The sequence below is a fragment of the Phocoena sinus genome, chromosome 21 (assembly GCF_008692025.1).
Source record: "Phocoena sinus isolate mPhoSin1 chromosome 21, mPhoSin1.pri, whole genome shotgun sequence".
In the NCBI taxonomy this organism is placed as follows: domain Eukaryota; kingdom Metazoa; phylum Chordata; class Mammalia; order Artiodactyla; family Phocoenidae; genus Phocoena; species Phocoena sinus.
In genome coordinates, this window is record NC_045783.1 from 33390429 (window position 1) to 33408401 (window position 17973).

The 17973-nt window shown below is 52.8% G+C and overlaps 1 protein-coding gene across 5 annotated transcripts in view; it reads left to right on the forward strand.

Annotated features, from left to right (window-relative positions):
* The first annotated feature begins 4013 nt into the window (after positions 1–4013).
* The window catches only part of IKBKB (inhibitor of nuclear factor kappa B kinase subunit beta), a 47709-nt gene continuing 33749 nt past the window's right edge, over positions 4014–17973 (forward strand). For 2 of the 5 annotated variants that reach the window (XM_032618300.1, XM_032618301.1), the window contains exons 1-4: positions 4014–4112; positions 4700–4822; positions 15403–15497; positions 16849–16966. In XM_032618300.1, the coding sequence (XP_032474191.1) occupies positions 4718–4822; positions 15403–15497; positions 16849–16966 (318 nt within the window). In that variant the 5' untranslated portion in view covers positions 4014–4112; positions 4700–4717. Of the gene's footprint in view, positions 4113–4346; positions 4576–4699; positions 4823–10481; positions 10847–15402; positions 15498–16848; positions 16967–17973 lie in introns of those variants that run through there. The other 3 variants (XM_032618305.1, XM_032618302.1, XM_032618303.1) reach the window with 3 other exon arrangements.

Below are 17973 nucleotides of genomic sequence, written 5' to 3' on the forward strand. Positions count from 1 at the left end.
TATTTTAGATTCCACATATAAGTGATATCATATGGTATTTGTCTTTCTCTGACTTGGTTCATGCAGTATGATAATCTCTAGGTCCATCCATGTTGCTGCAAATGGCATTATTTCATTCTTCTTAATGGCTGAGTAATATTCCATTGTATATATGTACCACATCTTCTTTATCCATTCATCTGTCAGTAGACATTTAGGTTGTTTCTATGTCCTGGCTATTGTGAACAGCACTGCTATGAACATAGGGATGCATGTATCTTTTCGAATTATGGTTTTCTCCGGATATATGCCCAGGAGTGGGATTGCAGGATCATATGGTAACTCTATTTTTAGTTTTTTAGGGAACCTCCATACTGCTTTCCATAGTGGCTGTATCAATTTACATTCCCACCAACAGTCTAAGAGGGTTCCCTTTTCTCCACATCCTCTCGAGCATTTATTATTTGTGGACTTTTTAATTATTATTAGCCCCCAATTTAGAGATGAGAAAACTAAGGCTCAGTGAGGGCCAGTGAACTGCCTGTTCACAAAGCCAAGAAAATGCAGAGCCAGGATTAGAACCACATCTCTCAGACTCCAGAGACCACTTATAACCAAATGCTAAAGGGTGCAGTGTCACCAAGTTTTTGCCTTGGCCAATTCACCCATTCATTCAGTAGACTCTTACTGAGCACCTGTGATGTTCCAAGCACTAGGAATGCAGCAGGGAATAAAATCTCTGCTCCCGTGGAGTACAGGTAAGAGCTCAGAACTAAGGAGAGCTAAGAAACATCCTAAGGTATGAGCACACACAGCCAGCTCACATCCACGGTTTCCCCACCACCACAGCCAAGGGATGGGCAGCTGTGCTTTATCAGCTCCTTCCTCTTTAATTCGAATTTACTGGAATAAAAACATGTGCATGTACAAATGAAGGGAGCTTACAAGCTGATTTCCTCCCCCAGCTATCATCCCTCTCAGGAGGGGGACACAGGGCCCCAAATCCCCAGCTTTCCGTGTTTCACCCAAGGTTTGAGGCACGATGGCCGGACTGGCCCAGGTCTCATTCACAGAGGTAGAAGTTAGTTACATTTTCTTCCCTTCCTCACTGCGGCCGGCTCTGCCCTGAGCCACGTAGGGTCTGGGCTGAATGAAGTTCATTCTCAGCATCTCCACCAGCCCATTCCCACCTCCCATCATCTCCCCTAGAAGAAAGGCGGATTTCTTTATGTCCTCCAACTGAATGAGTTTTCCAACTTTTGCAACAAAAGATTTTTTGTTTGTTGAAGGAGCAGGTCCTGACTTGCAGAGCTCTCTCCCTGCAGGGCTGAGATAAAACAAACTGGGAAGGATAGTGAAAGAGTTGCTGAAATCACTGAACCAGAGCTGACTCTGGGGCTGGGGGCCTGGGGAAATCCTCCCTCTGCCAAGTGGTCTGTTTTATTGCTTTCCTATCTTTCAAGCTGGCTTCTCCTACTATGACTCAGCTCCCAGATTGCTCAGAAAACAACCCTTTTCTCACTCAAAGGAGCTCAGAGCTGTTTTGTTCTCAAAGATCGAGCAAGAGGATAGTTATTTTTGACTTACCCTGTGAAGAAGACTTTTATTTTTAAAATAACCCCATTGGAAACATTATCCTTATCACCAACAGCATACCGCCTCTAGAGCAGAACAAATTAGCACAGGACTTTGTATTGCCTGGTCCCCATCTCTCATCACTTGGGGACCCTCAGTGAGTCATATGCCTCCAGTAAGATTCTAGGTGCCCCTAATGAGAGTTGGATACCCTAGACCAGCAGTACCCAGGGCTGTGCGGGGCACTCATGCTGCTCAGTGTTTCTGGATTACCCTAAATAGCACATTCAGCCTCAAAACAGGAAGGAAAAGGAAGACTTTTCTGCTGCATCTGAAAATATTTTTTGTAAAAAATGCTCAGTCATCTCTAGAACAGGATAAAGACCAGACGTAGGCAGTGGACGCGTCTTATCTGGAGGGAAAAAGGGACTTAACATGATAAACATCTCAGGACATGATAAAACCCAGAGATTCCTTCCTGGGCCATCATTAATTTTTTTAAAAAAAATCCAGTAATATGTGACTTATCAGAAAGATTTATATTCAGTTGAAAACCAAGCTATTTTTAGCTGAGCAAATGAGAATTCTTTGGCATATCTCTGGATGTCTCACTAAGTTTCTCAGGGACAGTGATTTTCAGTGGTGACAGGATTAAAAAGAAACCTTTTGTGATGTCATACAGGAAACACTCTAGAGAGGGGCCAGCACCTGTAGAACTCGGTAAAATTTTATTTATGAAAATAAATTTATTTTTAAAATTGATGTATTAAAGAGACTCTTAGGACTTCCCTGGTGGCACAGTGGTTAAGAATCCGCCTGCCAATACAAGGCTCTTACCATCTTATCACCTGTCCTTCACAACACCCCCGCCCTCCCAGCCCTCCTGTCTCTGACTTGTGTGCCCTCTTACCTCCTGCTGCTTTTAGGCTGAACCAGATGAAACTGCTAATCTTTGTTGCTGATGTTTCAACTGGTTTTGTTTTATTTAAAAAAATGATAATTTCATGCAATTCACCCTTATGTTGCCTACCTTTTAAAAAAAATTGAGGTATAGTTGATTTACAATATAATTAGTTTCAAGTGTACAACATAGTGATTCAAATTTTTTTATAGAATATACTCCATTTACAGTTATTAGAAAATATTGGCTCTATTCCCTGTGCTGTACAATGTATCCTTGTAGCTTATTTATTTAATACGTTGTAGTTTGTACCTCTTAATTCCCTACCCTTATCGTGCCCCTCCCCCTTTCCATCTCCGCACTGGTAGCCCCTAGTTTGTTCTCTATATCTGTGAGTCTGCTTCTTTTTGTTATATTCACTAGTTTGTTGTATTTTTTACATTCCATATATATGTGATACCACACAGTGTTTGTCTTTCCCTGTCTGACTTATTTCACTTAGCATAATACCCTCCAAGTCCACCCATTAATACTGCCTACATTTTAAAGAAGAGAAATGGCTGCTTAGAATGGTCTAAGTATCAATAACTTGCCCTAAATTCTCAGAGGTTCTCAACAGCAGTACCCGGATTCAAAATCCAGTTTGCTCCCTTCTGAACTTACTAGTATGCTACTTTTAAGAGTGTGCACCCAAGAACCAGCTGCTGCGGTTTAAACATCAGATCATCATCCTCTTATAAGGCTGTGACTTTGGGATAAAGATTTTTCGCTCTGTGCGTCAGTTTTCTCATCCGTAAAATGGGGATAATAATAATGCAGTACTGTCCAATTTGTAGGACGGTCTTGACAATTGGATGGGGAAATCCAAGTACGGAATTTAGACAGTGCCAGGCACTCAGTAAGCACTCTATAAAGTGAGCTATTATCTTCAGGTTGCCCTTAATACTTTTTTTCCTGCTTGAGTAAATATACCAACACACACAGGCCTCTCCTTTGTCTGCTAACATGAGGCCCTCGAACTGAGACAGTCAATAGTAAAAACCTAATTATGATGCCAAGTAGGTAGGTGATGACCGATTAACAGCAGCTGTTCTCACAATTTCCAGACGTCATGGGGCTGAACCTGCAGTTCTGTGTTACGCTACTGGATTCTTTCCCTTGTTCTTTATTTTTTTAAGGAGGAAACGGGGGCTGTCACGCCTCCTAGGGACGACAGGTGTGACTTATCATTCTCGATATGAGCCAAGGAGCCTCCAGACAGGGCAGGGAGCGCAGCCCAAGAACAGGAGGCCCACGGCAATTCCTGTAAACTGTCCCTAAACCAGTCCTAGCAGGGGCCGGGAAATTCCCCCAGTTCAAAGTCTAGGAAGCGTGTCAGGCTGACCCCGGCGGTGCCAGGTGAGGAAATCCCCACGTTCCCTGTCCCAGAAGTCGCCCAGGTCTAAGTCGCTAAGTCTAAAGAGGACTCTGGCGTTTCTTAGGGCTGGTCACCGGGCGGAGCAGGGCGGGGCCTGGGCCGCGCAGTCCCTTTAAGGCCGCAGCCCACGTGCTCCGTGACGTCATAGTAGGAAGTGTTTGAGGAAGTGGCGCTCTGCTGGCGGGTTTGAGATTCCCGCACTTTAATGTCGTCTGGGAGGCGCCCGCGCCCCGCCGCCAGGTGAGTCCCTTGGGCGGGCGCCCCCGGTGTCACCTGCCCGGCGGGCTCGCACCCCTCCTCTCCGAGGCTCGCGGAGACGCCCGTGACGGGTTCTGAGTCAGGGGTTCCTGGGCAGGGGGAGCTGGGAGGCCCCGGAGCCCGGCCCCGGCGGGGTGGTGCCGGATGGCGGCCGCGAGGCGGGGGCCCGGGACGGGGCGGTGATTCGTCCGCGCCGCGGTGACGCAGGGACCGCGGGGAGTTGGGAGGGGAGGCGCCCCGGCCAGCGGTCTGGGCGCCCGGGCGGGGTCCCGGCTGGGGAACCCCTTGCAGGTCCTGGGCAGTGGGGCGCCCTGTCCTTTGAGGGACTCTCCTCCCTGCTGCTTCCGTACAGCTTGGGGAGGGGGCCGTCGGTGGAGGGGCTGCGAAAGGCCGGAGTTAGCCACCAAAACCAAAACCAAACCAAACAACCTGGTTTATGTACGAGGTGAAAACCACTTCCGATTTTTCTCCTTTCACATGGAAGGTCTGTAGTATCTCTTGTCCATCTCCTTGTGTTCCATTCTTCCTTAACTTTCGCTTTTTGTCCCCCACCGCCAAATTGCTTACAGAGTTAGCAGGACATCAGTATGAGCTGGTCACCTTCCCTGCCAACCCAGACATGCGGGGCCTGGGAAATGAAAGAACGGCTTGGGACAGGGGGATTTGGGAACGTCATCCGATGGCACAATCAGGTAGGCCCGGTGCCGCTGGGAAGAGCTGGGGGCGGCGGGGTTGGGGGCAGGCTCCCCCCTCACTGCCTCTGCCCGACCCTGGGCTCCCTGGGTGAACGGGGCTCACCTTGGCCATGGGCTTCTTGGGAGAGAGTGAGAGAGGGGGCCTCAGGGCCCCTAAGCTGACTCTAGGTTAGTGGTCTCCAAGCTTTAATGACTGTGTCACCTAAATAAATATTAAAAAAAAAAAGTTTAAGCTTTCAGCTTCAGTTATATATATTGAAAATTATATATCTATGCTAACCTTAGACTAACACCTACTAATACATTGTGTAGTAATATATTACATGTTATGAAACATGCAAAAATAGAAAAATCTAAAGTGTGAAAATAATAAAATATTTTCAAATGTTTGAAAAGAATTTAAAAAATATTTAAAGTACTTACCAATTATGATGTCTTCCCAGTATTGTTTGCAATACTTCACAGCACGAATTATACAGAGACACACGAAAGTGAGAATTATCAGTAAGGATGGTGGGTGAACATCCGTATTTCAAATAATTTTTATAGTTTTGAATTCTTTGGACCGATTTGTTGATAGCTCTGCTAGATCCTGATTTTTTTTTTTTCTTTTTTTTTTTTTTTTTTTTGCGGTACGCGGGTCTCTCACTGTTGTGGCCTCTCCCATTGCGGAGCACAGGCTCCGGACGCGCAGGCCCAGTGGCCATGGCTCACGGGCCCAGCCGCTCTGCGGCATGTGGGATCTTCCCAGACCGGGGCACGAACCTGTGTCCCCTGCATCGGTAGGCGGACTCTCAACCACTGCGCCACCAGGGAAGCCCTGATTGTTTTGTTTTAAACATCTTTATTGGACTATGATTGCTTCACAATTGTGTGTTAGTTTCTGCTGTATAACAAAGTGATCCTCATTGTTTTTATTCCTTATGTGTCTGACGTGAGTTTCTCATCCCACAAGCGTTAGATCTTCCATATTACTGTTTGTTTGTACTGGTGTTACATGCACTGAAATTCTCCACAGCAGTGTCTTTAAGCCATTCGTCCATTTTATGAGAGTTATTTTGTTAAAATCGGATAATACCATCCATAATTCTACCAAAGTGGGGCACATGGAACCTGCAGCACGTCCTCCATCCCCTGCCTGTGGAATGCCCATTTTCCTTGGGATCCCTCGAGTGTCAGAAGCAGCACGTGTCCTGACAGATGATCTGAGGACGGTGCTGTACGGTTAATATCAGGAAAGCTTCATTTCGTGTTTATTTTTTGGATTCCAGTCTTGGGAAACCCCTACGTATACCCAATTTGGAGACCACTGCTTGAGGGAACCCCCTCTCACCAAATAGATAATACTAGTTTCTTGACCCAAAATTCAGACATGCCAGAGCCCCTGAGGGAAGAAGGCTCCTGCTTTTTAATCAAGGGCCGCGAGCATCTTTTTGGACTCAAGAGATGGAAAATTTTGTACCGCTTCCCAGGAGCCTGGCTGCAGCCAGCAGGGAGGGTCATCCAGGCCCCCGGCCAGCCATGGCAGAGGGCTATCTCAGACAGCCACCCTCCTGTATCAACTGGAAGGCCCTGCCCTGAACCCTGTCAGCTCTGAGTGGATGAAGCGGCCCCTGGAGGAATGTGAGAGCCAGAGCTGGAGGGCAGAGGACAGTCCTGCAGCTGGTAATTCTTACACTCACCCAGGAGACGCCAATTCCAGCCAACCCTGTGGCTGGGACGGGGTTGGGGGAGGGGTGCAGGGGGTGCAGCCAGGGGCCTGGCATCAGGACAGGAGAGTCAGATCCTTCCACAGCCCCACGCAGACCTGGGCCGGGCTGCTTCCAGATAGGCCAGGGCTTCTGGAGTCTTGACTATAGCAAGTGTCCCGCTGCAGCTGAACTGGAGACGTCTTGGTTTCCTGCAGGAGGAGTTCTATCAGGATGTGCCGAGTGTCTGCCACGTCTCACCCCAAGTGGCCTCCATCTGCTCTCTGGGCTTGGAATACGCTTGTCAGTTGGAGTTTGTTTCTGGCTTTATAGCTGTGAGCCCAAGAGTGTGTGTGTGTGTGTGTGTGTGTGTGTGTGTGTATGTGTGTGTATATGTATGTGTATGGACTTGTTCTCTAGAATTACTGCTTTCCCGTTTCTTCTCCTGTTCAGAAACCTTAATTTTAGAAAGCCAAAGGCCGAGCTCTCGTTCTCCTGTTTGCGGCCCCTCCACTCCCTGCCTCTCCCCCGTCGGCTCCCAGCTGAGCCCTGTGTGGGACGAGCCCCTCTCTCCTGGACGTCTCTGTGTGCATTCTGCCCCTGCCTCCAGGACCCCGTGTAGACCACCTCCCACAGAGCCGGCAGGCAGGACCCCTCGTCCCACGGGAGCTGGTTCTCACTGAACCCTTCACCCTCGCTCGTTCCGGCAGCCTCGCGCACTGTGTGGTTTTCTGCCTAGGGGTGTTTCCATCAGCCTGGGCTCTGCCTGGCTTTGGGCTTCTTTCACTCCCCACCCCCCACCAGAGACTCTCTTCGTGTTACACGTGTGTGAGGTGCACAGGGTCATTCACTCTTGGTTTCTGGAGAAGGGAAAGAGCCATTCATCAAGTGTTATAAATGTAAGCTCCCAGCTGTGATCATTGCGACCCAGGAGAGGGGCCCGGTGCAGTGAGACCTTGTACTGGAGGCCGGGGTACGTCAGGGGGTCTGGAAGGCTGCCCCAAGGAAGCAGCGCTGGACAGGAGCCCTGAGGGTTGGTGGAAGCTAGCCAGGCAGAGAAGGCGGGAGGAGGATTCCAGGCCCAGGGCGTGGCCTGTTCAGAGCCCCTGCCGGGGGGTTGGGAGGGGTAGGTCATGGCAGGTGGATGTGAGCGGAAGGGCTGAGAGGGGAAGGACTGCTTCAGGGAGCCCCGCTTGGGCTGCAGGAACACATGGCGGGGCCCAGGCAGTGCTGGGCTGGGAGGTCAGCTCTCCGAAAAAACTCCCCTACTCCTGCAGCGTGAAGGCTCCCACCGCGGCTTGTTTCTTGCCGCTGGCGGTTTAACCTCCTTTCTCACCGAGTTCCTGGGTATTAGCAGTCAGCTCTCGGGATCCGGTACTGGGCCCCCACTGGCACTGCCCCGTCTGTTGGGGAGACCAGTTAAGTAAGAGGTTTCCGGAGCAGTCCGGGTGCGAGATTGGACTGGGCTGATGGTGGTGGACGTGGGGGGAAGTGGGCAGATTTAAGAGCTTTACAGGGTGACATTGGCAGGACACAGGGGTGGAGTGGACAGCGAGGGGCTGGGGGAGAGGTGTCTAGCGTTCCCAGGTGTGTCGTGAGCACTGGCCCGGGGCCTGGCTCCGTCCAGGAAGCACTCCAGGTCCTCCGGGCGTTCCCCCCTTGGGGAAATCCCTGGGCTGCTCTGGGTGCTTAGGGGAGGGTCTTTAATCGGTGTTCAGAATCAGAACACAAGCGTGCTTTCAGAACCTCTGGAGGAGAGCAGCTGGGATAGGGTGGTGGTTACTTAACTCCAGTCGGGCACAGTAATTGCTTGTATTCGACATGACAGCCATGTACGTTTTCCTAATACGCCATGTACCTTGTCTACAAGAGAGAATATTTGTCCTTCATCACAGGAGAAGCATAAAGGAGCCTAAGCATTGGTGTCCTCAGTCAGATGAGTCAGACTAATGATCAGAGCCACCATTTTTTTTTCAGTATTTTTAAAATTAATTAATTTTAATTTTTGGCTGCGTTGGGTCTTCGTTGCTGCGTGCGGGCTTTCTCTAGTTGTGGTGAGCGGGGGCTACTCTTCGTTGCCGTGCGCGGGCTTCTCATTGTGGTGGCTTCTCTTGTTGCGGAGCACGGCCTCTAGGCACGCGGGCTTCAGTAGTTGTGGCTTGTGGGCTCTAGAGCGCAGGCTCAGTAGTTGTGGCGCACGGGCTTAGTTGCTCCGCGGCATGTGGGATCTTCCCGGGCCAGGGCTTGAACCCGTGTCCCCTGCACTGGCAGGTGGATTCTTCACCACTGCGCCGTTAGGGAAGTCCAGACCCATCATTTATTGAGAACGTCCTGTATGCCAGCATGGGCGAGGTGTTTTCACGTGCGTTATCTCCAGTCTGCTCAACCACCCTAAATGGAAGTACTGTTGTCTTTACTCCCATTTTATAACTGAGGAAACTGAAGCATAGAGAAGTCAACTAGCTAGTAAGTAAAGGAGCGGGAATCTTCTGAACCTACATCTGTTTGAATCCCAGCCTCATGCCTCCTCCACTGGCTTGTGGCTTCTCCAAGGTGGGGATCCAAGGTCAGGGACACCCCAGAACAGGCTCAGTTGAAGCACTAAAGGAAAAACACCCCTTTGGATGACAAAATATATAAGTTTTCCTTGCTAAACAGAGAACCCTAAAGTGAGTATTTCCCACGGAGGAAGGGCAGTGCAACAAATGACCCTACCTGTCTCCGTGAGTTTTTTGGTTCTCTTACCAAGCATGGGCCTTGACAATCCTTGCTGTGTGGATACTCCCTTAAATCTTCAGCCCAAGGATCAGTACTTTCTGGATGGGCTGATATTTTCAGTAAGGTGTTTGTCAAACACAAAGGAAGAAGAAGAAGAGGCGGGAACCTCAGTGACCTCAGCTGCAGCCCCCTTCGGGAGCGAGGGGGAGAAAACTCAGGACTCGCAGTCGCACAGCCTGGGCTCAAGTCCTGGCTCTGGTGTCGGCAGCTTCAGGGCTCTGGGCCACAGCCTCCCACACGGATTTGAAAGAAGCTATCGATCCCCTCTGCCCTCAGCTTGTCTGGGCCAGATGTGGCGCTGCTATGCCCTGGAAGCCTCTGGACACGTCCCAGGGTACCTCACAGATACCACATACTTACTCTGTGTGCTGTGAAGGGAAAGGCTGGGAGTTGCTGCCCTGGTCCCCGAGGACACACCGGTTGTCCCTCTAGACGTGGCGCTGGCTCTACTTGTCCCCTCACTGGACGACACTAAGCTCACTTTAGCCTGTCTGTGTGTCTTCAGGTCTTAAAGACTTTGAGCACGGGCCTGAGGCCGTCAGGGGTCCGTCAGGGAAAAACGGAGGTGACCCTGACATACTGTGCTCTAGTCGAGGGGATAAAGTGAATCTTCAGGAACATATCAAGTGAGTGTAAATGTGAGCACCAAATCGTGAGGAAATCATCACGGCTCCTGTTCATCGGGAATGTCATTGCCAGTTGTGCTGGGTGCTTTACCCACACTGTCTCGTCGATGCCCGGAGGTGTCCGGAGGCTTCTCAAAGCAGGGTTTCACGGGAGGTGGACTGCAGGTGGTGGGACGGGGAGAGCACCGCCTACACAGGGCTAGGAAGGGAATGGTGCTGCGGGAATGTGCGCCAGGCCCTCAAGGATCAGATGCTCTGTCTCGTTTAACTGACAGCACCGGCAGGGGTAGGGTCACCTCCACCTTGTGGATAAAGACCTAGAGGCCTAATGGGCTCAAGGTCGCACATTCACCAGGCGGAGTACAGGGATCATGATCTGACCTGCTTCACCCCTGAGCCCACGTGGGTGGGTTTGGAGGCCGATGTGCCCATTAGGTGTTTACTCCGAAGGGAGTTGGGTGGAGTCAGCCGTTTCGGCGTAGACTGGTCACCGGGGTTGAATCAGGGGTGAAGCTGCGGCCAGACCTCGGCCTTCTGACTCTCAGGCCTGGGTTCTGTCCCTAGGATCTCTCTGGGCCCAGCTTCGCACCTCCTTCCTGAAACACTTATCTTGGAGGGAGGACCTGAGAAGGAACAAGGAAGGTATTTCTAATCCCCCTGTTGGATCACAGAGGCCTGTTGGGTGGTTGCCGTGATAACAAGAGTCAGCGTTCTGACCTCAGGGTGTGGAGGGACCTCTCGGCTTCCCATGCATGTCGCCTTGTCGTTAGAAGAGCACCATCTGATGGTCTCAGAAGTCTGAGGATGCATGCCCCCCCGCCACCCTCACTTCAGAGTATACCCACGTTTATACACGAGGTTCGTGTTTTCCTGTGCAAAAGGCAGAGTCACAGACACTCAGAGGACCTTCATAATCAACTGCCTTTGATGTAGGTACCACTGTGGGCCCCTTTCTCCATTTTCTCAAAATACACATCACTTCTAAATTTTGCCCCAACTTACTAGGCGTCGGATACTGCGATGGTTTGGGCCGAGTCTGGGTTTCCAGAGAACTGAGCTGAGAGTGGGAGGTTCCGAGCCAAGTGGAGACAGTCATCCATGCCCTCGAGTGTCATTGCTGCTGGGGAACCAAGCCCCCGCCCACCCGACTTTCAAAAACATCTTTGTAGTCTGTTTACGATGAATTGAATTTCTCTTTCCAGAGCCAGTATGTTTTTAGCAATGGAAGGTCGTTCTCTTTGGGTTTCTGTTTCAAATGAAACATTACTCATGGAAAAACGGGAATGTTTTAGAGTACTTCCTAGAGGGCCACCGGGTAAGAAAAGTGGTGTCTGTGTCTGCATGGGACACTCAGGCCTAGGAAGTCAGGATTTCCCCTGCCGCCGTAGGACGAAGCTGAGCTGTCCAGAGTCAGTGTTGGTGTCTGTGCCCACTTAGTCTGTGATGTGTTCCGTGTTCATATCGTTAAGTTCGCTCTTTAGGTTTGGTTTGGCAGTTGAGACCAATGTTGGATCAGTCTTCAATATCAGAATCTATTTGTGGATTCTGGGATGGGCCAGGTGATGGCTGTGTGTTAGCTCTGGTGTTTGTGTTGGGCAAAAGACTACAGTTATCTACAATCACCCAGCATATACAGGTAGAGTCTATAAAATATTTTCTAAGTCACTTTATAAGTCTACCCTTTGGGTTTGATTTACCTGTTATCTTTATGAAGGAAGCATACTGTTTATGCTTGGGAGAATAACAATGCCTCCCAAAATGTGTGCATCCTAACCCCTTGAGCCTGTGACTATGTTAGGTTATGTGGCAGAGGGAATTAAGGTTGCTAATCAGCTGACTTAAATGGGAAGATTATCCTGGGTGATCTTGGTGGACCCACTGTAACCACAAGGGTCATTAAAAGTGGAAGAGGGAGACGGGAGAGTCAGTGTCAGAGTGATGCAACCACAAAGACTCAGCTGGTCACTGATGGCTTTGAGCTGCAGGAAGGGGCCATGAGCCAAGGGATGAATGCAGCCTCTAGAAGCTGGGGCGGGCAGGGATGTGCGTTCTCCGGAAAGGGACACGGCCTGCCCACATCTTGATTTTAGTCCAGCAAGGCGCTTGCCAGACTTCTGACCTCCAGAGCTATCAGGAAATAAATTTGTGTTGTTTTAAGCCAGTAAGCTGGTGGCAGTTTGTTGTAGCAGCAATAGAAAACGAATACACTGTTCTGTGTATTGAAGTTAAAGTAGGTGCAGATTTTTAAACTCTCAGAGACATCCTGAGGTAACACACCATGCGTGGCAGTATCTTCTTCGAAACTGTTGCATAAGGCACTGTCCATCACAACGTCACACGCTTGAGTGGATGCTCCCAGTGGCGTCACCTCCTTTTACAGCCTGGCCGTCAGTCTTCTCTCATTGGTAGATCTCGGCATCCCAGCCCGGGTTCCTGTGCGATCCCGCCCACCTGGAAACAAGCATCTGGACACATGTCAGAGCAGCTGTTGGTGAAGTTACCAGAGAACTGGGCGAAAACGTTCTAGTCTGAACGCTTAGTGGGAAGTGAAACTCGAAAGCAGATTCAAATCAGTTCGAGAGCAGAGGAATCGGGAAGTTCACGCTGTAGAGGATGGAACGTCTTGTGAGATGTAACTCAAGCCTGTTTGTACATCGATTAAAGAAATAGTGGTCTCTTGACACACACCGTAACTCTTGACAAGTATTAGCTGAACGTCCACCCAAGTTCACTCGTCCAGCTGTAGTGATGGGTTCAAGAGCAACAGGACTGACAGTTTTTGAAAGAGGTCAGCTCTTCTTCAATAGGGTTTCTGAACCCAGGCCAGAGATCAGGATTCTAAGAGCAAAGTGAGTGAACGATGTGGCACAGCCTGGCCATCAGTGCCTGCCTGGCACCAGGGAGTGTTGGCACAGAGGCAGGCATGGACCACTGCAGGGTGAGCCTGGCCATCACAAAAGGCCACATCTTGTATGATCCCACTTAGATGAAATGTCCAGACAGCTAAATCTGTAGAGACAGAGTGTAGACGGGTGGTTGCCTGGTGCTGGAGGGGGTTGGGGAGAAACGGGAAGTGATGGCTGATGGGTGTGGGGTTTCTTTGGGGGTTGATGAGCGTGTTCTAAAACCGACTGTGGCTTTGGCCACGTTACTCTGAATGTGCCCCAACCATTAACGTGTATGCTTTATTTATTTATTTTTGGCTGTGCTTGGTCTTCGTTGCTGTGGGCGGGCTTTCTCTAGTTGCGGCGAGCAGGGGCTACTCTTTGTTGAGGTGCGCGGGCTTCTCACTGTGGTGGCTTCTCTTGTTGCGGAGCACGGGCTCTAGGCGCATGGACTTCAGTAGTTGTGGCACGCGGGTTCAGTAGTTGTGGCTTGTGGGCTCTAGAGCGCAGGCTCAGTAGTTGTCGCGCATGGGCTTGGTTGTTCAGTGGCATGTGGGATCTTCCCGGACCAGGGCTGGAACCCGTGTCCCCTGCATTGGCAGGCGGATTCTTAACCACTGTGCCACCAGGGAAGTAAGTCTCCACATGTGTGCTTTAAACAGATGAATTGAATGATATGTGAATTATAGCTCAGTAGAGCTGTTGAAAAAAAAATAAGCACGTGAGGTGACTGCACGACAGAGGCTTACCCACAGCCACGTGGGGATTTGATAAAAGCCACTTACTTCTGAGAGTGCCCTGGAGGTGTGGCAAGTACCTGATTCAGGCCTTGGAGCCGTCACGGTCAAAAAATGCCTCCGCCTTCTTCCCGAAGCTTTTGTTCTTGAATGTCGGTTTTAGGGACGGGTCTGTTGACCAGCGAGTCAGGGGTCTTAGTGGACACCGTCTGTCTCTGTCCAGGACTCCCATTTTCCTTTTCCTCCCGGGTGGGTCCTTGTTCACGGGGATAGTGGCTAGTTTGGTGGACATGTGACCACGATGCACTTCCACTGCCCTCGGGAAGCATGTGTTCCTGGGGACCTTGCCACGTCCTCAACATGCCTGTTAAGTCCCGTCTGTACCGAATGAACTCCTGCACTTACAGAGCTTATGATTCCTTACGGTATGCCTTTTCATAAACAGAGACAATGGTCCGACAGGGCCTGTAGGACACCCATCCTTCAGTTGGGCACCAGTCCGATTTTGGTACCATTCTGAAGCCTTTTCTTGCTGGATTTACACTCCGCCCGTCCCACCAGCTGGGGCTTGTCCCAGGGCTCATGGCACGTGGGCTATTGGGGGAAGGGGTCTCGCCGCAGGTGTGTAGGGTTCGCGGGGTAGGGGTGGAGGTCGGCTTGCTCGCTGATGGCAGGGCCAGCACCCAGGCTGCTGCCACAGAGCCATGGCCAGGGCAGCTGCTGACCCTTGGCCGTCCTGGGGGCCCCATGAGCCAGGAGGTGGCGGCCGAGCGCTGTCCTTGATTCTGTCTAGACACCTAGGGGAAGGGAAGAGTTTATTCTCGGGGCCCAGGCAGTCGCTCATTCACGAGAATTGTAGTGATTGCCTTCGTTCACGGAGCCTCCATCGAGGGCACTGTGCCAGGTACTGCACTAGAGGTTAAACGCACGAGGAGGGACAGGCCCATAGTTTAACGGAGAAAAGAGAAAATAACCCTGTGACCCTATGGAAAGTAAGTCTTTGGTAGGTAAGTACAATGAAGGAGTGGGGGGGTCAGTGCCTGGCATCTGCACGAGCCAGAGCAGAGACCCTAGAGCACAGGACCGGGCCGATGGTCTGACCTAGACTTGGCGTCAGACGCCTGGGGTGGAGTCGACGGTGGGTGATGGAAAGGCAGGTTAGAGCCCAGCCTGGAAGGGTTTTACATGCCTGGAGTGCCTGTGTGACATGGGTCTGCCCCCAAGAGTGTTACTGAACACCCCTAAGGGCTGGACACTGCTAGGGGCTCAGCTCCATGACAGCCCTGAAAGATGGGTGTCAGTGTTCCCATTTTACAGCTGAAGACACTGAGCCAGACCTCGTGGTCTGCCGAGGGTCACAGAGCTGGTACATGGCTGCATCGGGACTTGAATCAGCCTGTGTTCCATCTTCTATACCAGGCTTGCATTCTCTCTGGAGAGAAAAACCTCCCAGAGGGAGAAGCATGAAGACTGAAGCCAGGGCATTAACTGTTAGGTTGAAGTGCAGGGAAGTGCCCTTTGCATGGGTCGGAGGTCACGTCCAGCAGCGTTGGGGTCTGAGGAGTGAGGACCCTCTGGGGCAGGAGTGGCCGGCAGAGGTCTCGTGGAGGAGGGGGGGACGGAGCAAGGCCTCCATGTGGACTTGGGATGGATAGAGATGAGGGGAGGGGGAAGGCTGGGAGCTGGGACTGGTGGGGACCCACGTGACGGGCTGGAGGTGACGGGGGGACGTCTGTTCAAGTGGGCACCCATGCAGACCTTGGGAGCCTGGAGGTGATGGCGGTCCGTGCTCCAGGTCCTAGGGAGACAGCTTCGGATTTGACCCTCGGCTTTCTCTGATCCTCCCATACGTGTCCTCCGCAGGAAACGGGCGAGCAGATCGCTATCAAGCAGTGCCGGCAGGAGCTTAGTCCCCGGAACCGCGAGCGCTGGTGCCTGGAGATCCAGATCATGAGGAGGTGAGGGCCTGGTGCACGCGTGCGCCCGGGTGCGGGACCACAGGGCCGGGGGGCCGCAGGGCCGGGGGCCTGGGACGTCGGAATGACTCTGGAGGGAGCTAGCAGGCCAAGCTTTGGGATGTGTAGCAGCAGCCCCAGTTCTGTCTGGGCAAGAGTCATAAATCCCAGTCTCTCAATAAGGACCCCAGCCCCACTGTCCAGAGGGGTGACTTCTGGAGGAGTGGCAGTTACAGCCACCACTTGGCCTTGCCAAGGGCTCTTGGGGGTTTTCTTTGTTATATTAAATTATTTAAAATAGCCATCACAGTGAATTTTCCTTTGTTGGCAAAAGTCCTTTTTTCTCCAGTGTTTCCAATTCCGAGCTGGTTTGTGAGTCTCCCGTGCCCTGAGCCTGTTGCTGCCGTCCGTTCCTCCAGGGTGCCCTCCCAGCCAGGAAGGCATGTGGGGAAGCTCACAGACCGACAGGTCCCAAACGGGGGCTCCCCGCTGGAGCTCAGGGAAAGGGGAGGTGTCCCCTTGTTTGCAGGTGCATGTGTGCGCGCTCGTGTGGGGCCCACACACACCCCACACACACACCCCACCCCCCACACACACCACACACACATACACACACACCCACACACACACACACCACACACACACACCCCACCCCCCACACACACCACACACACATACACACACACACCACACACACACACACCACACACACGCACACACACCCCACCCCACCCCACACACACACACACCCCACCACACACACACACACACACACACACCACACATACACACACACCACACACACATACACACACACCACACACACACCCCACACACACCACACACACATACACACACACCCCCCACACACACCACACACCACACACACACCACACACACACACCCCACACACACACCCCACACCACACACACACCACACACACACACACCACACACCACACCACACACCACACACACACACACACAACACACACACACACACACCCCAGCCCCCACACACACCACACACATACACACACACACACACACCACACACACACACACACCCCACACCACACCACACACACCATCCCCGCCCAGTGGTGTGAGATCTGAAGTCCCCCTGCTTTCTCTGCCTCAGAGCAGTGCGGAGATACAGGGAGGACTGGCCAAGGGCACTCTGAAGAGAACGGAGCTCTGCACGGGGCGCCCAGAGCTGGGGCTACGGTACCGACAGGAACGCTGCCCGGGCCCTGGGCGAGTGGTGAGCCCCGCGTCTCCCCGCCCCGCCGCTCGCTCTCCAGGGCCCTCGGTGCCTGCAGGCCGCCCTCCCTTACTGGTTCCCTCCCCCCAGGCTGAACCACCCCAACGTGGTGGCCGCCAGGGACGTCCCCGAGGGCATGCAGAGCCTGGCTCCCAACGACCTGCCCCTGCTGGCCATGGAGTACTGCCAGGGAGGGGACCTGCGGAAGGTGAGGCTGCGGGGGCCGGGTAGGGCGCTCGGGAGCCTTGGGGCGGGGTCGCGGGGTTGCGGGTGCACGGAGGGCAGGGAGGGGCTTGTCCCTGACATGACGCGGAAGACCCACCAGGTCCGAGCGCAGGGAGAGGCCAGTCAGACTCCAGGACGGGTCTTCCTCCCTCAGCACGCTGGGGCCACTTGAGCCCTTCGGTGTCGTCATGGCCACTGGCCCGGATCAGAGGGCTTCTCCCAGATGTGGCCGCCCGGGGTCCTGGAGCCGGGCAGGAAGGGACTGGCTTGGGCCAGCTGGGCTGGGGACCCAGAGCCCCACTGACTCAGCTTCTGGGTCCCTCTCCCTTTCTTCCCGCTGCGTCCACCACGTCCCTTTGCCAGAACGCACGCTGCGGGGTGGGTGTCGGGGACCGTTGTGTGTCCCCCTCCCCAGCGATCTCTGGAACAGTGTCACAAGCCGCTGTTACACGTGGCCTCATGTGATTCTCAGCAGCCCGTGACGTGGGTAAAATGGATGGGATCCCGTGTGAAGGGTGGGCCCCGTGGCCCCGAGGGCCCACGTGGGTGTCCGGGCCTCACACAGCTGCAGCAGCAGAGGCTGGGTCACGGCCGGTGGGTCCCAGCCGCAGGCCCCCCTCCGTCTGTGAAGGGAATAGCGCCCGGCGCACGAGGACCATGAGAGCTCTGGGCAGAAGCTGGTTTTGTATTGAAAAGAGGTTGCCTGTTCGTCTCCACCCCCCTCACCTCGCACTCTGGACAAAGGTCTGCATTGTTCGGGGGCGCGGTCAGGATGGCCAGGCAGTTCTTCCATCCGTACTCAGCACTTGCCGGGACCCGGCATCGCGTGCTTTCCCAGCACTCTTCCGGCCCCTCCCACCTTCCCTCTCCAAAGGAGACTTTCCATGAGGGCTGGTGTGCCCGGGTGGCTCTCCCATCCTGGGAGATGGGCTCATCCTGGGGTTCAGGGCAGGATGTGAGCTCAGTCATTGGCAACCCGCAGGCCGGGGA